Raw genomic sequence first — 21,883 nt, 5'->3', positions numbered from 1 at the left:
AATAAATATATATGTATATATTTTAAAAGAAAAGACATATATTGATTCATTAGAGTAAAATTTAAATTAATTTTTAAATCAGATTAAATCACAATGAATAGGAGGAGAAAATATTTAATAAGTACTGGAACGGAGTAAATCTGTCAAAAATGGCGGCTGCCAAAGGTGGCTTGTTGGCACGTTCCGATTTTCCTCTGTATGTTGTTAAAGCTTTAGACGAACGCCATTTCCTAGTTGCTGGTGGTGGTGGAGCAGCAAAGACAGGCATAGCAAATGCTATTGTAAGGACTGCTAAAACTAATAACATTTTTATATAGTTAATATCTTGCAATATGGACTAAGCACATTTCGAATTTCCTCGAATATCAATAGAAACAAGGAACAAGGGTCATTTTGCCCTAAAACACATTCGCTCTTTTGTTTGCCCTATTATCAGTGCACTCTTTATTCTGTTCTTCCAGGATCTGTTTCCTCTATATAGTGAATACTATGTTTTGGATGTTATTCCATTACTTTTCAAAAAAAGTAGCACACCTGTCAAGAGGATTTCTGAGTTTCGTGTAGTGTTTGTAAATCTTAGCATATGAGCTGTATAGAAATTGAATTGATTGTAGAGGTGTGCTCCCCTTCCATTTATTGTAAAGTTCTGTATTTTAAGAGCATTCCATATTAAGCATTGTAACAGGGCTCGAAATTAGCGAGAAATACTCGCAAAATGCGAGTACATTTGAAAAATAGCGAGTAAAAATAATGGACACTCGAAAATCTTAGCGAGTGGTGATTTACAAACCATGATCATATCGTATCCGTTTTAACGGTGATGCGCTATTTGCTTTTCTCAAACTTGCACTCTGAATCATACAAACGCTTACATGAACGACCGATTTCAATAACCGTTTTTATCTTTTATGATTTTTTAAGAAACTCGGAGTCAAACAAATGCTTTAGAGATCGAACATCGCATATCGACATGTGCCACGAGTCCTGTTCACCTATAGGGGTGATTAAATTGAATAATTCCAAGTATGATGTTTTTGTTATTCATTTATCTACAAAAAATATCGGAGTCTATGTTTTACCAAGTCTTCCGGTAGTTATTTTTATCAAAATCATGAGAATGTCCTATCTAAATTTATTGTCATATTGAGGTCGGGTTGTAGTGACGACACGGGTGCATTTCTCACCGCGTAAACGATTATCAAAAAAGTCATAGGACTCGTGATCGTGCTGCTTATAAAACCATGAGTCCTGTATTCGCTTTAAAAAATCACTAGTGACAACCCTGATGTGGCATGAAATTGGAAGACTGGATCTAGACCTGCGGTAAACAAGTTGTGGATTAGACTGCTACAGGTGCGATAATCAAGAGACCTAGACATTGCACCATATGACTTACGTAACTTAGTGTCTTGTCCAAACGCTGCCTGTTGACCCACTAGGCTCAGTAATGATGGGGAAAATCATTGATTGAAAAAAATATATATATAAAAAGAGCACTGTTTCATTATTTTTATTTTAGCTTGTAGGTTTTCATTTTAGCCTGTGGATTTTTTACCCACAGGCTAAAATTAGCCTGTGGTAGAAAAAGTTAATTTCGACCCCTGTTGTAACTACACCTTCCAGGTTTAGAAGGGGTTATCTGACATTGTGTAACAGTTAACTATGCAACAGTTTAATAACTAACAGAGCGGGGGTTACAGGCTATGTAGCCTTCATCATGTAGAAAAGGTATCAAGGTATATCTACGGTTGATTGGGTCTTTTTACTCATCACTCATGAATAAACTTGCTGTGAAAACATCATTGATGATTACTGTGCATGGATCATATGATCGGTACCATTGCAAAACCTTGATTGGACTTGAACCATCGGAATTTGCGTTATGTTTCTGTGTATAGTGATACCTGCTTCCTGTTATTAATAAACATGAATGACTTTCTGTTTGTGTAGGAGTTTACTCTTGTTGTTTTTTGTCAATGATCTGTAAGTCGTGTCTGGCATGATCATTTTAAACAATTTCACATACTTTCTTGGCAAACTAACTGTAAACAAGTAATTTGTAAATTGAAGACTTTCAATTCATGATCAGACTATTTGATTAATCATTTTTATTAAATCAAGAAAGTTGTATCTTTAACAACGGTTTGCCACTGAGTTTGCCCACAGATCATCTCCATTGTCAATTTCCCATATTTATGTAGCAATATTCCATTATCACCTGCATATGGTGTTTATGTCTCTCAACTTATTCAATATGCAAGAGCTTGTTCTGCTTATGGTTAGTTTTTAAATCGAAGCAGGCTACTGACAAACAAGTTGATGGTACAGGGGCTCCAACAGTCTTGTTTAAAGTCAGCATTTCTCAAAATTCTATGGTCGTTATAACGATCTAGTTTGCCATTGGGTCAAATGCTGTTTCATACCGATTGTTAGGCCATTCTTGGCACACTGATTTTGACTACGGATAACTCTGTTTACCTGATCAAGATATAGGGCTCATGGCGGGTGTGACCGGTCAACATGGGATGCTTACTCCTCCTACGCACCTGATTTCACCTCTGGTATATCCAGGGGTCCGTGTTTGCCCAGCTCTTTATTTTGTATTGCTTAAATAGGAGTTATGAGATTGATCACTGTTTGTTATCTTCGCCTTTCATGATAAGTAGAAAGACAAAATTAACAGTACGTATACATATAAAATGATCTTACATTTGAAAGAAGTAGGTACAGTTTCTACAGTCATCTGGCCCAAAATATTGATGATTTCACATGGAGCTCAAATCCTGGCATTCAATTAAGGAATAGTTTAGCAAACCCAAAATTCACTCAGTTTGATCAGCAAAATGATTTAAGTCATATGACGAGAGCTTGAAGTTGGCATAAAATTGCAAAAATGCCATTTTCAATGAAAATATCCACAAATTCAGGTGGTTTTCCTTTTAGAAAACATACAGCGCATGCGTCGAGCAAATTCATATTGAAGCATGTTTTTCATCTCAAAATAATACACAATATATATCATTTTCATTTTGCTCGACAAATGCGCACATCTTTTCCTGAGCAATAATTTGTATGACATTTGAAAGTTTTCAGGCTTATTTTGAGAAAAAGGCGGGAAATGTCTTATTCATGATGTCATAATGCTATCCATTTAGGACTATCATTCTGATTTTGTTGACATGGTATACCTGGCATTTATTTTACTTTCTTAAAACGCTGATTAAGGTTAATTCCAGACACATTTTATAGAGAGAAATTTTTTGGGCCTTTTTATGTATACAACCGTACCTTGTTCTTTTCAATTTTTTCTAAAGAGGAAGGATCAAACCATTTTATTAGTAGTGAAGCAAACTTTTATAAACCCTGAAACACTTTATAAATTTCATTACATCTAGGAATAATTTCAGTCAGAAATTCTAAATCCAACAGTATTCTAAGCAAAGTTTGGTATTTTATACTTGCAGGAAGTATATGAGGTGAAGTTTATGTCCGACAAAGCTGTGGCTGGAAGCATATGTCGACATGACACGGGTACAAAGTCTATCATGAACGGTTGTAATGTGTATGATGGCAGAAATCATATATTTGCAGCTGGTCTAGATGATGAATGCCACATATACTCGTTGAAATATAAAGTCACATCTCCAGAGAAGAAGGACAGAGGTACATAAGAATGAGCTTGGTTGAGTCTTGTAGAACATTGCACTAAGCTAAAACTAGTGAAAATTTATTAATGGGGTTTCCTGATAAACTTTTCTATCGAGTGTTTTATTTATTTAGGAACTGAAAACAGTGACATCCGACAGAGAAAATCAGAAAATGAAAATTCAACAAATGATAAAGGTCACGAGGCGACCAAGCAGATCTTGTTTGACATTGACAAAATTAAACAAATCAAAACAGACTTTCACAAAGAATCTAGTTTTCAAAAAACAGTGCAATTTAGCAGGGACCACTCATTATTAGCAACAGGAGGAGCTGATGGCTATCTCCGAGTGTGGAAGGTAAGTCTTGTTTAGAGCACTTAAGAAATCTGAGAGCATGCACCATTTTTTCCTTTCATAATCATATAAAAAATAAATGAAATAAGCTTATATAATAGCTATTGTCAATGCAGATCTTGTGCCCCTGTATTCAGAGATTCAGAGGCATAATTATAGATTTTGGTATGTCAGTCTCTCTTTCTCCTGTCTCTCTTTCTACAAAATGTTAACCTTGAATGGTTAGTAATGGGGCTTTCATATTTCACATGTGTATTCCATTTCATAAGACCGTTCTTTATGTAGTAAAATTTCTGTCTGTTTGACCTTGGAATTAACCTACTTTTGAAAAACTAACCTTGGCCATAACTTTTGAATGGTCAGTACAAGGGCTTTCATATTTCAAAGGTGGATTCCTTTTGGTAAGACCTTTATTTTTGTACCAATATCAGGGACCAAAATACTTAGTATATAGGTCCCTGCCAATATGTTTGACCCCATGACCTTGGAATTTGGGTATATGGGGGCATCAGTGTTTCACAAACAAATCTTGGTGTTTTTTTCAGTATCCAGATATGAAAAAGGTTTTTGAAGTTGCAGCTCACAAAAATGATGTTGATGATATTGATATTAGTCCTGCCGGAGATAAGGTAGGTTTATTTCTTGGATTGATACTGATTTGTCTGGAAAATTCTTTTTCTTTGGACAGTTTGAACACAACTACTTCATAACAGAGAAAGCATTGAAAAGTTTTTGACTGAAAACAAAACACTGTGTTAATGTTCTCTGCTTCTATCACACGTAGAACTACCATTTTAGTATAGATTTGTTCTTGAGAAAATTCTTCAAATGTTGATATAAGTTGTGACAATTTGTTATTGATAAAGGTGTTTCTTACTCAATTGAATTCTCCCTTGTGCTGATTTTTGTTGTCATTTTTCCGCGTAATAGGTCATGCCAAATTCACATGGTTCGCCACCGTGAATTAAAGACCTCAAAAATTTGTATTGAAATGTGAAGGCTTTCCTCAACAAACCTCCAAACTTTTGCCTGTATATGAAAACAAAAGAATAGGAAATTCTGAAGTGTAGAAGTTTTGTTCATCACTTCAGATTGTGACTGTATCTAGAGACCACTGTGGGTTTGTGTGGCAAACAAAAGACGGCAGCAAGGTCAAGGACCTGAATGGACCCCAAGACTACAGATTCAGAGCATGCAGGTAATTATTCTTGGACGGTGCTGTAACTGTTTGTTTCACAGTACTGTATACAGGGATATTTATGTTCCCCAAACAAAGTTTGGGAACATATTGTTTTTACTCTGTTTCTTATTATTAAGGTCTTCCGTCTCCTGCGGAAGACCTTACTATTATTGTTCGCGTTCTTCTTCTTCATTATTATTATGTTCCCCAAACGAAGTTTGGGAACATATTGGTTTTACTCTGTTTCTTATTATTATTATTATTATGTTCCCCAAACAAAGTTTGGGAACATATTGGTTTTACTCTGTTTTTTATTATTATGTTCCCCAAACAAAGTTTGGGAACATATTGGTTTTACTCGGTTTCTTCTTCTTATTATTATTATTATTCTTTCTTTCTTCTTGGGACTTTTTTGTCCACGAGTGTTCTCAGAAAGTACTCAAGGGATCAATATGAAACCTTTTTAGGATGATAGTATAGCATATGTAGATGTGCGGAACGAATGTCATTTTGCATGAAAATGCATGCATGTGCATGCACGTGCATTGGATTTTTTGTTTACAAACTTTGGAATGCGTCTAACTTTTTTATTTTTCGATGAAATCGTTTGCTATTTATATCGTAGGTATAAAATGGGACCCTTAACTGTTTGGCATCGTCAAAATTTCAATTTTGCACGCGCATGCACGTGTGCTTCAATTTGATTGGATAATACAAAACCGTTTATAACATTCATACCAATTAAGGAAATTTAATGATATTTACAGGATAGGTAGACATGTCAAATATCTACAGATCGATGTAATAAAAATTGCAAACGCGCATGCGCACGCACGTGCATTGTCTTTTGAAGGTTCAATTCTTTCAATGCCCATAACTTTTTTGTTTTTTGTCAAAATCTTTTCAAACTTGTATTGTATATGTATCTTGATATTCTTAACAAAAGTGTATAGTCATAATTACCATCCGGCACGTGCATGCACGTGTGCTAAATTCTGATTGGACGATTTTCAAATGGCCATAACTTTCTTATAAATGATGGAAACAATATGAAATTTATACTGTAAGTATATCTATCAAATGTCTATTGAATGACATCAACATTGATGCTGAGTCCTACTCACGTGCCCGTGTATGCACGTGCATAGCTTTTCTTTCATTTTTCGGGTACTAAAATGGTCATAACTATTGAATTAAAAACGGAAATGAATTCAAATTTACCCTGAGGATCTATGATATGAATGTCTGTGAAATGGTGTCAACAAATTTTCCATTATCAAAATCGCGTGCGCGTGAATGCGCGTGCAATGTAATTTTTTACGTCTAAATTTAAGTATTGGTCTATAACATTTTGAGATTGCAATGAATAGGTTTGAAAATTAGGTTGTAGGTATGTTTTGGGCCTGTCAATTTATTAATAGTCTCAAAATGACTTCCCTGCACGCGCATGCACGTGCGCTTAATTCTGATTGGACGATTTTGAAATCCCAATAACTTTCTTAAGAGTGAAGCGATCGATACCAAATTCATATAGTAAGTATATTGTTCAAATGTCTATTGAATAGCATCAACAAAATTGTTGTGTGGTACTCACGCGCACGTGTATGCACGTGCATTGATTTCGGTCTTTGTAGTTTTGAGTTGTTAATTTCTCGTTTTTCATTGAACTGTTGTGAAACTTCTCTTGTACTCTTATAGTAAGACTTGTAATGTATCGAGATGATCAAATTACTTATCAGCACGTGCATACACGTACGTGCACGTGCAGAAAACTCTCAGATCTTTATAACTGATTTGTATTAGCATGAAATGGACTGAACATTATAAAATAGTTATCTATTCACATGCTACACAGTTTGCCATGGTCAAAACCACTTGTACTGAAATAAATGGCACCACTTCATAAATGGGGGAATGTTTGGGGAACATGTGTAACGGTCCCCGTTACAATAAGTACTAGTTAAGGTCTTCCGTTTCCAACGGAAGACCTTCTAGTGATTCTACTGTTTATTATTATTATTTTTTTTTTTTCCCTTTCGTCTCCGAGACCGTTGGATGGATTTTCCTGAAACTTTCACAGGTTATAGGGAACGATGGTACCTCGAGGCATTTTTTTCATTTTTTCAAAATTCACTTCCGTTCGTCAGATACGTCCGATTTTCCGGTTTTTGAAAGAAACTTTGTCCGGGGGTAAACTTGAAAACCACTAAAGATAATCGAATGAAACTTTCAGGGATGATAGATCTATTTTCTCTATGGTGCATGCACGTAATATTTTTTGTCGCCGTCACTTCCGGTCGTCACCGGAAGTGATCAAATAAATCATCAATTTCAAACTTTTTTCTTTCAAATTGAAACCTACTTTGGTTTACTATATCTCGTTCTAATTCTCAAAAAATGTTGACCCCACCAGAAGTTGAATCTCCAACTTCCGGTTATATCAAAGAAAGACTATTCATTCTCTCATTTTTCAGTGCCATAAATCTCGGTCATGAAACTAGTTAATGAGTTGAGTTTTACATATATTATAGTCACTATAAATGTCTAGAGTAACGTCAAATATTTTTGAAAAATTCACTTCCGGTCGGCAAATACGGCTTATGAGCTGTTTTCGTTGTCAATGGTTTTTCTCAGAAACGGTAAAAGATAGAGTCACCAAAATTTCAGAGTTAATAGATCTCACTTTGTAGGGGTGCAGTAGGGGTGTAAGAATGTCGGCCGTCACTTCCGGTCGTCACCGGAAGTGATTTATAAATCATAAATTTCAAACTTTTTTCTTTCAAATTGAAACCTATATCGGTTTATTAGGTCTCGTTCTAATTCTCAAAAACTATTGACCCCACCGGAAGTTGAATCTCCAACTTTCGGTTACATGAAAGAAAAACTATTCATTCTCTCATTTTTCAGTACCATAAATCTCGGTCATAAAACAAGTTAATGATTTCAATTTTACATATGTTATAGACATTATAAATGCCTAGTGTAAATTTAAATATTTTTGTAAAATTCACTTCTGGTCGTGAGATATGGGGTGGACATATTCAAACCTTGTTTTTTCAGTTTCTCAATAATGAATATAGATAGACGCTTGAAACTTGTAGAGTTGATCAACTAGTATTAGTCCATTGTACACATACATTCAATTTTGTCGTCCGTCACTTCCGGTCTATACCGGAAGTATTTGAAAAATGTCGATTTTCCGATTTCTTCGAGTGATTTCTCAGAGATGGTGGATAGATTTTCTTGAAATTTTCAGGAATAATGTCTTATGAAATGACCTTGCTATAATTATTTTTGTTTTTACAACATTCACTTCCGGTCGGAAAATATGGGCGATTTTCTGTTTCTCAAAAGGAATTTTGCCCAGTATTTTTCTTGGAAAAGGTAAAATATAGGTTCATCAAATATTCAGGGATGATCATTCTCCGTTTGTAAGCGTGCAGCAGGGGGTTGAACATGTCGACCGTCACTTCCTGTCGTCACCGGAAGTGATGGAAAGAATGGCAAATTTCAAACTTTTTCCTTTAAATTGAAACTTATACTAGTTTATCAACTCTCTTTCAAAGTGTCAAAAGAATATTGACTCTGTCGGTAGTCAAAACGACTACTTCCGGTTTCTTGATAAAATATCTTTTTACTTTTCGTCTCTTTGTTCCCATAAATCTCGCTTATATTTGAAGTCTTTCATATGATTTTCACATGTCTTAATAAAAGTATCAACTTCTAAAGTTTTGATAATTTTGTTTTTCAAAATTGACTTCCGGTCGGTAGTAACCTACTACTTTTTCTTTCTCTAGTCTACTTCTTTTTGTTGAGAACTCTTTCAGATAGAGACGTGAAATTTTCAGGGAATATCGACAGTAAAGAGTCGCTGTCATTTATAGGAAAACGCATCTGAATAGTACTTCCGGTCGTCACCGGAAGTTACGAGAAAGGAATAAAAAATTCGACAATACATTTCTCATTCATTGTTAAGGCACATTTTCTGATACATTTAAATGATTTTCGTAGGAATAGAAAGCTCTTTACCGGAAGTGGTCTAACGGAAGACCTACTCATTACTAGTAATGAGTTTCTAGTTATTATTATTATTTTTTTTTTTCCCTTTTGTCTCCGAGACCGCTGGATGGATTTTCCTGAAACTTTCACAGGTTATAGACAACGATGGTACCTCGAGGCATTTTTTTCATTTTTTCAAAATTCACTTCCGTTCGTCAGATACGTCCGATTTTCCGGTTTTTGAAAGAAACTTTGTCCGGGGGTAAACTTGAAAACCACTAAAGATAATCGAATGAAACTTTCAGGGATGATAGATCTATTTTCTCTATTGTGCATGCACGTAATATTTTTTGTCGCCGTCACTTCCGGTCGTCACCGGAAGTGATCAAATAAATCATCAATTTCAAACTTTTTTCTTTCAAATTGAAACCTACTTTGGTTTACTATATCTCGTTCTAATTCTCAAAAAATGTTGACCCCACCGGAAGTTGAATCTCCAACTTCCGGTTATATCAAAGAAAGACTATTCATTCTCTCATTTTTCAGTGCCATAAATCTCGGTCATGAAACTAGTTAATGAGTTGAGTTTTACATATATTATAGTCACTATAAATGTCTAGAGTAACGTCAAATATTTTTGTAAAATTCACTTCCGGTCGGCAAATACGGCTTATGAGCTGTTTTCGTTGTCAATGGTTTTTCTCAGAAACGGTAAAAGATAGAGTCACCAAAATTTCAGAGTTAATAGATCTCACTTTGTAGGGGTGCAGTAGGGGGGTAAGAATGTCGGCCGTCACTTCCGGTCGTCACCGAAAGTGATTAATAAATCATAAATTTCAAACTTTTTTCTTTCAAATTGAAACCTATATCGGTTTATTAGGTCTCGTTCTAATTCTCAAAAGCTATTGACCCCACCGGAAGTTGAATCTCCAACTTCCGGTTACATGAAAGAAAAACTATTCATTCTCTCATTTTTCAGTGCCATAAATCTCGGTCATAAAACAAGTTAATGATTTGAATTTTACATATGTTATAGACATTATAAATGTCTAGTGTAAATTTAAATAGTTTTGTAAAATTCACTTCCGGTCGTGAGATATGGGGTGGACATATTCAAACCTTGTTTTTTCAGTTTCTCAATAATGAATATAGATAGACGCTTGAAACTTGTAGAGTTGATCAACTAACATTAGTCCATTGTACACATACATTCAATTTTGTCGTCCGTCACTTCCGGTCTATACCGGAAGTATTTGAAAAATGTCGATTTTCCGATTTCTTCGAGTGATTTCTCAGAGATGGTGGATAGATTTTCTTGAAATTTTTAGGAATAATGTCTTATGAAAGGACCTTCCTATAACTATTTTTGTTTTTACAAAATTCACTTCCAGTCGGAAAATATGGGCGATTTTCTGTTTCTCAAAAGGAATTTTGTCCAGCATTTTTCTTGGAAAAGGTAAAATATAGGTTCATCAATTATTCAGGTATGATAAATCTCCGTTTGTAAGCGTGCAGTAGGAGGTTGAACATGTCGACCGTCACTTCCTGTCGTCACCGGAAGTGATGGAAAGAATCACAAATTTCAAACTTTTTCTTTTAAATTGAAACCTATATTACTTTATTAAGTCTCTTTCAAAGTGTCAAAAGAATATTGACTCTGTCGGTAGTCAAAACGACTACTTCCGGTTTCTTGATAAAATACCTTTTTACTTTTCGTCTCTTTGTTCCCATAAATCTCGCTTATATTTGAAGTCTTTCATAAGATTTTCACATGTCTTAATAACAGTATCAACTTCTAAAGTTTTGATAATTTTGGTTTTCAAAATTAACTTCCGGTCGGTAGTAACCTACTACTTTTTCTTTCTTTAGTCTACTTCTCTTTGTTGATAACTCTTTCAGATAGAGACGTGAAATTTTCAGGGAATATAGACAGTAAAGAGTCGCTGTCATTTATGGGAAAACACATCTGAATAGTACTTCCGGTCGTCACCGGAAGTTACGAGAAATGAGTAAAAAATTCGATAATACATTTCTCATTCATTGTTAAGGAACATTTTCTGATATATTTAAATGGTTTTCGTAGGAACAGAAAGCTCTTTACCGGAAGTGGTCTAACGGAAGACCTACTCATTACTAGTAATGAGTTTCTAGTTAAGGTCTTCCGTCTCCTGCGGAAGACCTTACTATTATTGTTCGCGTTCTTCTTCTTCATTATTATTATTATTATTATTATTATTATTATTATTATTTTCCTTGGTAGTACACGCGTTTTTCTCAGCCATTTCTCGATCGATTTTCACGAAATTTTCAGGAAAGATGTCTTTTGGTGACGAAACTTTGCTTGCAAAATTTCGTGCTTGACGTCACTTCCGGTCAGGAGTTATCTCTCTTTTAGTGACTTTTTGAAGGGCCTTGTTGTCCACGCATCTCCTCCGTTAGTTTTGAAGCTAGAGTCTTGAAATTTCTACACAAGATAGAGTAAACATTTCAGAAGATTTGTGGGGGATTCGATTTTACCGGAGAAGATTTGCCTAAACGCTCGCCTGGACCTGAAAAAATGGATGCCAAAATTTTTCGGCGATTTTTGACCTTTGATCTCCAATATCTTTTTTCTTGCAAATATTTTGTTAAGACATGTAGAACAAAAGTTGTGCACATTTATGAGATCTTTTCGAAAATATCAAGATTTAGGGGCTAGCCCCTTCAATTAGGGATCTAGAAGGGCTCAAAGTCTAGATCAAATATCTCAAAAATCGTTAATATTTTGGTAGAAGTCAAAGAACAAAAAATGTTCATCTCAACAATCCAAATCTATTCATATAAAAATTTAGGTCATATGTTACGTAATAAGGGATTTTAAGGGCCAAAACCATACATTTTTTACCCCTTGTATCTCGAAAACGACAAATATTTTGAAAAGCAATATTGAACAAAAGTTGTTCAGAATGATGATCTGAACAATATGCATATTTCGTTTTTACCCTATGTGGCCCCGTTAGGGAGCTACAGTTTGGCCCCTAAAAATTACTTCTAGAAATAACTCGAGAACGGTAAAGAATTTCTAAATACTTGTTGAACAAAAAATGTTTGAAATGTCATGACCTTTCTTACGATATCAAGCAAAAGGGGCTGACCCTTTAAATTAGGGGCCCAGAAGGGTCCAAAGGTTTATGAGAATATCTCAGAAACTATTAATATTTTGTAATAAGTCATTGAAGCGGAAATGTTCATCTAAACGAGCTTGTTCTTATCAAATCAAAAAGTAGGTCATATGTTACGTAATAAGGGATTTTAAGGGCCAAAATCCTAAATAATTGACGCCTCATATCTTGAAAACGACAAATATTTTGAAAAGCATTATTGAACAAAAGTTGTTCAGAATGATAATCTAAACAATATGTACATTTCGTTTTTTCCCTATGTGGCCCCGTTAGGGAGCTACAGTTTGGCCCCTAAATATTTCTTGTAGAGATAACTCGAGAACGGTAAAGAATTTCTAAATACTTGTTGAGCAAAAAATGTTTAAAATGACAAGGCCTTTCTTACGATATCAAGCAAAACGGGCTGGCCCTTTAAATTAGGGGTTCAGAAGGGTCCAAATGTTTTTGAGAATATCTCAGAAACTATTAATATTTTATGATAAGTTGTAGAAGCGGAAATGTTCATCTCAACGAGCTTGATCTCATCAAATCAAAAAGTAGGTCATATGTTACGTAATTAGAGATTTTAAGGGCCAAAATCGTAAATATTTGACGCCTCATATCTTTAAAACGACATATTTTTTGAAAAGCATTATTGAACAAAAGTTGTTCAATGTGTCATAACCTATCGATCAATATCAAAAAATGGGTCTGTGGGCCTCATGGCTCGCCTGTAGAGTCGATTTTTGTCGATATCAGTCGATTTCAAAAACTTGTAACTGGTAAATATTTTGTAAGGACATATTGAACAAAAGTTGTTCACTTTATCGAGATCTATCGATTGATATCAAGAAATAGGCCTATGGTCCTAATGGCTCGCCTGTAGAGTCGATTTTTTGTCCATATCGGTCGATCTCAATAACTTTTTACAGGTAAATATTTTGTAAAGACATATAGAACTAAAGTTGTTGAGTCTATAGAGGGCTAACAAATGACATCAAGAAATAGGCCCGCGGGCCTTATGGCTCGCCTGGAGAGTCGAATTTCAAACGAATTTTACCGCAACTTTGCTTCAGAAGCTTATGATATGAAAAATTGATTATATCTAAAGTGTCTTAAAGTCGGAAACTAAATTGGGACTCATTTGTCTTTTTCTTTTTTTTTTTAACTCCGAGTGCATCAACAAATCGGACGGAAGACCTACTCGTTGCTCGCAACGAGATCGTGTCTAGTTATTATTATTATTATTCTTTTTCTCCGGTACTTTTTTGTCCGGTAGTGTTCTCAGAAACTACAAAAGGGATCGATATGAAACTTTCCAGGATGATAGTATAGCGTTTGTAGATGTGCATAGTGATAGTCATTTTGTTTGCACGTGCATGCACGCGCGCGCACGTGCATTGCAATTTTGGTACAAAAAATGGAAAATCAGAATATTGAAGGAAGCGATATAAAACCTAAATAGGATGATAGTATATCATTTGTACATATGAAAAATAATAGTTATTTTGCCAGCACGCGCACGCATGTGCGTGCACGCGCATTACAAAATTTGTACGCTAACTTTGGAATCAGTCTAACTTTTTTGTTGTTCATTGAAATGGCTTGAAATTCATATCATAGGTAGATATTGAGACCCTTAACTGATTTACATGGTCAAAATTACCAATTTGCACGCGTATGCACGTGCGCTTCATTTTGATTGGATAATGCTAAAACGTTTGAAACTATCTTATTTATGAAGCGAATGAGATGATATTCACAGCATACGTAGACAATATGTGTATCTATATGTTGGTGTAACAAAAAATGCCCACGCGCATGCGCGTGCAACGTTTTTTTAAATGTTCAATTTTTAAAGGACGATAACGTTTTTGTTTTTCATCAAATTCTATTCATATTAGGGGTTTAGATGTATCTTGGTACTCCTTACAAATTGCTGTGGTTAGAATTACTGCTCAGCACGTCCATGCACGTGTGCTGATTTCTGATTGGACGATTTTAAAATCGCTATAACTTCCTTATATTTGGTGGAAACGTTATGAAATTCATACTGTGGGTATATGATACAAATGCCTGTTGAATGACATCAACAAAAATTCGGAATCATACACGCGTGCGCGTGTATGCACGTGCAACGCTTTCTTTCATTTCTTGGTACTGAAATGACCATATTGAACGTACTACATGTAATTAAAGGCTAAAATAAAATGATTTTTTCCTATAGATTCACAAGGACATCACTTTTTAATTGGGGGAGGTTTGGGGAACATCTGTAACGGTCCCCGTTACAATTAGAACTAGTTTTATTTTGTGGTATTTTTGCACATATGAATTAGAAAATACAATCCAATACTAAAATTTGTATTGCACCCTAATCATTCAATAAATTACTTCACATTAAAGCATACAATGTTATTGTGACAATATTTTACACAAATATATAAAATGATTATTTGCTATTAATAAAAAAAAGTAAGAAATATAAAACACTCATTATGCTAAGAATGACATATGTGATTAAACATGAAAAGCAACTTTTAAAGAAGTTTAAATTTAGGTTTCTTTTAAAAGAACTAGTGACTTTGCTAGTCTTAGTCCTACAGGCAAAGCATTCCACAGTGTTGGTGCTGAATAGTCAAATTGTCTATCACTGTACAACTTTGTGTGAGTTTTAGGAACTTTTAGAAACATTTCATTTATAGACCCCTCTGTTCTTGATAGACAATACGGGGTTACTAGTTCACTCAAGTACACAGGTGTATGGATTTACAGGTGTAGAAAAGCACCTTGTATTGTGTACGTGGTACTGAAAAGGCAGTCAGTGAAGGTCTATCAATACAAGGGTGATATGAGCATGTTTCTCAGAATGAGGGATCATCCTCGAGTTTTGCACAAATTATAATTTATGCAATGCACAGGTTGGTAACCTAAAAAGCAGTGCATTTGCATAGAGTCCAGTGTGGCTGTAATGAGAACATGTACTAACATTTTGCTCATACAGTCATTGATAAGGTGTCTTATCCTCCCTATGTTCCTGATTTGGAAGGAGCATGACCTTGCCACAGCAGACCAATGTTTGTCCATGTTTAAATTTGTATCAAAAAACAAAAAATGCCCCCAAGTTCTTTACCACAGGTGTAGACTTTATAATGCATCAATTGAAAGTTAAAATAAAATCAAACAAGTGCAGAGTTGCCTGGGTGCAAATATGATTAGCTCTGTCTTATTAAGCATGTTAGAAGACATCCAACTGCTTATATCTGAAAGACAGGCTTCAAGTCGGAATCTGATATTTTCCCAGTTATATAAGGGTTTGATAAGTTGTCAGTGTAACAATGATACGACATATTGTGTCTCTGGCAAATTTCACTAATAGACATAGTAATTTTAGCCCTAAGACTAAGTCCTGTGGCATGGTGATTGCCTTCTTGTTTGATATCATGTCCTGTTTGCATACTCCTGTCTCTTGGGTAAGATTTAATCCATGATTGTTTTACAGGTGACTCTCGTTGGCTCGAACTTCGATCTCTCGAAGTTCTCAATCTCTCGAAGTGAAATCATGGTCCCAATTTTTTTCTCTATATAACAAAGCAAATTTACTATCGATCTCTCGAACGTTTCATCTCTCGAAGTGAAGTTGGGTCCCATAAAACACATGTCATTGTTTTTCACTCTCGATTTCTCGAAGTGGTGGTAGCATATACCCACCGTTACTCAAGCGTGTAATAATTTCCGCTTGGGCCTTACCTGGATTTTGTTGAATGCTGGAGGTGTAATTAGGTGTTTACATAGTTGAAACATCTCCTGTGCTTCTTTGTGGAGGTGACACACTTGAGTCTATAATTGGCTAATTGGTCAGTTTACACCTTGCACTGGGGTTTTGAGTCATGATTAAAATTACAAAAAATGTATTTATAATCCGACTATGAATGAAATCTAGAATTTGTTTTGACGTGACAACGAGAGAGTAAGTTTTATACATAATTTAGAGATCTACAGACTGTTAAATTTCTCAAGTTTGTTCTTTGTGTAAAGTTACTCTAAAACATCGTTTTACTCGTTCATCAGAATTTTTGTTTTGGGTAAAGCGACATAACATTGTGCTCCGTTTAGTTTGTGATAGTAAAGCGTCATCTGAACTTGGTTTTGTATGCCTATCTAAGCATGATTAAAGAACAAATAAATACATAAACTTTGAAATGTTTTTATTAATGCAAAATACAGGTTAAAATATCCTCCAGAGGGAATACTCAGTATTTTTTATAAGACCATACATATTTTTTATTTTGTAGATATGGATTGGTAGAAGGAAAGAAAGACAAGTTTAATTTATACACAATCAGTATCCCTATAAAGCGGTCCCAAAAACCACAACCGTGCTACCTCACCATGTGGGACAGTGAGTCCTTCAAATCAAAAAACAACCAGGAAACGGGGACAGAGATCTTGTCCAGTCTGGCACTTAGGTAACATCTGCGCTGAGCACTCTCAGTAAAGTGGGTAAATGTGTACATATTTAGAGTCTGGCACTTAGGTAACATCTGCGCTGAGCACTCTCAGTAAAGTGGGTAAATGTGTACATATTTAGAGTCTGACACTTAGGTAACATCTGCACTGAGCACTGTCAGTAAAGTGGGTAAATGTGTACATATTTAGAGTCTGGCACTTAAGTAGGGTCTGTGTACATATTTAAGAAATTGTTGTAAAGCTTCTCAGTATGATGTGGATAAATGTATACATATTTTGAAAGAGACTAGAAATTGGTCTGTTCTGAATGCTCTCTGTAAAGTGGTTAAAAATGTGTATTTAGAGCCTTAACACTTGGGTAGGGTGTGCTGTCAAGGCTCGCAGGGTGATAAATGAATGAGTGCAGGAGAACTGTCTTTGTAATCAGTATCAGTCTCCCTAGAGGAGTAGTGCACCTTATCAAAACATTTAAGATATTAACTAGTGGCCACTTGTATTCCGTATAATGATGTGAGGTCTCCGAAACATAAATAAAACATGCAGTTAGGCAGACCAGCTACATGAACATTTGTCTTATCTATCAAGTATATTATACTAGAGGAACAGAATATAAAATTAATGGTGCAATTTATTGTGTATACGAAAAGCTACATGTGTATGTTGACATCAGCAGCTTTGAAATTTTGTATTGTATACTTTCTTAGTTTTGCTACTGTTTAATTTTCGTTTTTCTTACTGTTGGTCAAATTGTGAAATTAAAACCGTAGGGATTGTAACCTTGACATGACATCAAAACCGTTAATTTACAACTGCATAAAGAATAAATTTGAGGGGAAAAACACATGAAAATTCATAAAAACACTATTCTGATTTATTTTTCAGTGATGATGGCACCTATGCAGCAGTAGGAACCATTTCAGGAAGTGTTGGCGTGTATATTTCATTCAGCCTACAGGTAAGATATCCACAGACATCCACACTGTAGCTTAACCAGTGTACAGGTAAAATATCTACAGATATCCACACTGTAGCTTAATTAGTGTACAGGTAAAATATCCACAGACATCCACAATGTAGCTTAACCAGTGTACAGGTAAAATATCCACAGACATCCACACTGTAGCTTAACCAGTGTACAGGTAAAATATCTACAGATATCCACAATGTAGCTTAATCAGTGTAGAGGTGAACATCCACAATGTAGCTTAATTAGTGTACAGGTAAAATATCCACAGACATCCACAGTGTAGCTTAATCAGTTTAGAGGTAAAATATCCAGACATCCACAATGTAGCTTAATCAGTGTAGAGGTAAAATATCCACAGACATCCACAATATAGTCAGAACATCATCAAACTTGACAACTAGTACATAGTCTTCATGGCATTTACAGTGTCCTTTGATATGGTCATACAGTACTTTGGGTACATATTACCTAATATGTGTTTTGCTGTATGGATTGTGAAAGCTTTTCCTATTTTCTTTCAGAAATTGTACTATATCAAAGAAGCACATAATATATTTGTGACTGGTTTGACATTCATGCCAAGTTCCGAGGCCGCACAAGCCATCACTGGAAACCAAGATTTTACTCTTCTTAGTATCTCAGCAGACAACACCATTCGACTACATCAAGTTGCTCCTAGAGGTAATGATTAAGAGTAAAAAGACTACATATAGATCCTATTGCACATCTAAAGAACACCATCAATCATGTCCCAAAAGGTGATTTGGCTACTGCATAAAATGTAAGAAGTTTTTTTTAACCAGGTTTTTCTATCCCAGGTTTTTCAAAAGAAAAACATCATTTTTAACCCCCATTTGGCCTCCAGGATGAAAATTCCAAAAAACTTATTGCACATCTACAGGACTAATCATTTCACATCACCAATCATTTTCGAAAAGATGATTTGACTACTGCATGAATTATAAGAGGAGTTCTTGGAATCAGGGTTTGTTTTTGAAAACAAAAATTCTGAAACCTTATTGCATATCTATAGGACTCCACCAATCATTTTCTAAAAGATGATTTGACTACTGCATAAAATGTAAGAGGAATTTTAGGAACAAGATTTTTGTAGAAAAACATCGTTTTTGACCCCCAGGTGAAAATGAAAATTCCAAAACCTTATTGTACATCTATAAGACACCACCAATCATATTTCAAAAGATGATTTGGCTACTGCTGTAAAATGTAAGAGGAGTTCTGGAAACCTGGTTTGTTTAGAAAAACCATCAGGTTTTTTTTACCCCCAGGATAAAATCGAAAATTCCAAAACCTTATTGCACATCTACAGGACACCACCTATCATATTGATAAAGATTAATTGGTTACTACTCAAAATATAAGGAGTTTGAAAGTGTGAAAGATGGACCAGGGTAACAACAATATACTCGAACTTTCTTTAGAATGTGGTTACAACTAGTTTAGTACAAACTACAAACACAGACACAGTGCATTATGGCAAAATGAGGTACTGCAGATCATTTTTATTTTGAGAGGGCTTATATTTGCTAGAATACAATGAGGTATTTATTCATTAGACAAAACTTTTGCAAATCACTATTCATTGTATATTTAAGAGTTTATTCGTGAGAACTAAATTTTCACGAATAACTAGATTTGCGAAATTGTATATAAATAAAGTCCTCTGATGAATATAATGTGATTTACAGTGAATCAACAGAATCCCAGTTTTTACTGTATATACATATATGTGCTGTTGTTTTATAGGACCTTACAATGCTGTATATATATGTATGTGTTGTTGTTTTACAGGATCCTACAACGCTGTATATACATCTATATGTATGTGTTGTTATTTTACAGGATCTTACAATGCAGCTTTGGTGGTCGTCCTGTTTATCTGTTTCATCGCCCTGATTTTCTGGCTGATATCAGAACTAGGATTATAATCAAGGAGTCCAATCGAGGTGGTCAGAATGTCCAAACAATAAACATTGTTACAGTACCAGGCCATTAATAAAGCTGTGATATCTTTGAAAAAGAGGAGAATGTTGTCAGCTCTTTCAATTACACCACCAGTGGCTAAAACGAATCTCGCTGGAAAATCATTCATTTCACACAGTGATTGTTAATATTCTGGTGGAAATATGGAATGTCCATTTTATTATGTGGATGATACTTTTGTAATTTTTGAATTTTTTTAATAGAAAAATTGTGTATGCACTACATTAGTTTATAGGCCTGAATGTTTGATATAGATCAAGGTATAAATGACTAAAGGAATAAGACATTAAGTGTTGTAGATGATATCAGATATCTCGTCCATGTCCTAAACTTGAGATAGCAAACCAGAGAAATTGTCATTTCAAAATATGTTATACGTGTACTAAATACTTTATGTGATGTCATGATTTTCCTTTAGATGACATCTACAATTCCTTCACTTATATTAGCATGACAGGAAGCGTCCTAATGTTTAAAACTGTTACAAATTCCTCATTTCATATCCACATTTATAATGGGTCACTTAATCAAACTTGTATTTAAATGTTTTCCAAGGTGCTAATAATTTTGTTAATCAAGCGTACCAATATTTTATGGTGGTTGGTGCATTTTTTTTTTTTACGACTGTACATTGTACAGGTAACTAACTATAGAATTGTTTGATAATAGTTTACTGTATACATTGTTTTAGTGATGGACTGTATAAGTCAATCAGATCTCTCTCTCTCTCTCTCTCTCTCTCTTTGTGTTAATATTCAGAACTTTTAAAATTCAGAGGGAGATCGTGGGATTAAAATTTTGTGTGTTAAACTACATTCATATGGAATATGTATCAATTCATATACATTTTGTACCCCAACATTTTTCATCTTTCTTGGCTTTGAAAAATTTATTTCATGCATTTGTATAATATATGACAATAAGGAAAAACAGTTTTGATCCTTCCATATATTTTGAGACTTGTAAAATAAATTTTTCTCATTACCAAATTAGTTCTACCTGAAAGTAGGAAGGTTAGGGTGATAGGTTATTGACAACATATTTATTTGAATGAAATTGATTACATTCCTTACCAGATACAACATTATTTTCTTCATGTATTGCTATTAATTTATTGTTTGTTGCTTAGGTTTACAATGTAGTGATTAAAATTTAAAACAAATTATGTCAGTGGTTGGTTTGCTTATTGCCATTGTTAGTACATGTATATTACAAAGAACTTGAGAGCAGGTTAAAACCATATGTATAATTGTCAGGCAAGAGAGAGGTCTGTAGACTCTGCTACTTAGTTACAACCTTCTCATTCTGACTGGCAGATTGGTCATGTTGGAGAGTGCATATACTGAAGCACAAACATGGTGCATGTCGTATAAGGGGAGGCACAATGTGGATTCATACCAAAGTCCTGTTTGGTCAATTTTACAGCAATAAAAAACACTTAAAGGTTCTACTTTGCTGAATGCATGTCATAGAGTGAAAGGGGATTTTGTTTTACATTGCTTTTTTCTATTACATTGGTTAGATATCACATTACCATTGTTGGTGGAAAAGAGAGGCTCATGACCTCAATAAGTAACGGTGATTACCGCACAAGTTAGAACACGAAACAGAAATATTGTGTGTAAATGCTGCTAGTGGGTATCTTTGTAACTCATGAGAAATAGATGTTCTCAGATCAAATTACATGTAGTAAAGCTACCTTTGTGCCAAGAATGAGTTACCAATATCTCTCATTTTTTATTAAGCGGTCATACTAGTGATATCTCCCAGATTGGTGAGGAGGCTCATGGAATCAAGCTACAAATTAATGTCACTTTTAGGAGACAAAAATCTCAAGGATCTCCCAACACCAAAAATTAAAATGATGAATAAAAAAAAATGTGTCGAGGAAAGGAAGCCAAGTTCCATGTTTTGGGGTTTTTTTTCTCTCGATTGACTGGAATAGACACATCAATCTTGAATAGGATATTTCATATTGATTTTAATTGGTTGTTAGGAAGTAAAAGTGTGTTCCCGCGAAATATAGGATTGGTTTGCAGGTTATATAAAGATGAGTGGAGCCCAAAACACTTTCTGTTTCTCATACCCATTTCAAACCATTTAACATACTTGCAGTCACATC

General features: G+C 34.7%; 1 protein-coding gene across 1 annotated transcript; it reads left to right on the top strand.

Moving 5' to 3' along the window:
* The first annotated feature begins 125 nt into the window (after nt 1-125).
* Nucleotides 126-20,926, top strand: LOC125669785 (prolactin regulatory element-binding protein-like). Its single transcript, XM_048904545.2, has 9 exons — nt 126-281; nt 3,465-3,663; nt 3,781-4,004; nt 4,547-4,630; nt 5,093-5,199; nt 16,616-16,789; nt 17,673-17,745; nt 18,279-18,438; nt 19,621-20,926. Exons 1-9 carry the CDS (start codon nt 150-152, stop codon nt 19,704-19,706), a joined length of 1,239 nt encoding a protein of 412 aa, XP_048760502.2. The 5' UTR covers nt 126-149; the 3' UTR covers nt 19,707-20,926.
* Nucleotides 20,927-21,883: the final 957 nt, after the last annotated feature.

Source organism: Ostrea edulis, chromosome 4, assembly GCF_947568905.1.
Source record: "Ostrea edulis chromosome 4, xbOstEdul1.1, whole genome shotgun sequence".
NCBI lineage: Eukaryota > Metazoa > Mollusca > Bivalvia > Ostreida > Ostreidae > Ostrea > Ostrea edulis.
This window is presented reverse-complemented; position numbering and strand designations above follow the sequence as displayed.

Excerpts from the sequence above, each read along its gene's own strand:
- LOC125669785 (XM_048904545.2), top strand. The coding sequence starts at position 150 with ATGGCGGCTGCCAAAGGTGGCTTGTTGGCACGTTCCGATTTTCCTCTG. Across the intron at positions 16,790-17,672 it reads TTGTCCAGTCTGGCACTTAG|TGATGATGGCACCTATGCAG; the intron begins GTAACATCTGCG and ends TTTATTTTTCAG. Across the intron at positions 17,746-18,278 it reads ATATTTCATTCAGCCTACAG|AAATTGTACTATATCAAAGA; the intron begins GTAAGATATCCA and ends ATTTTCTTTCAG.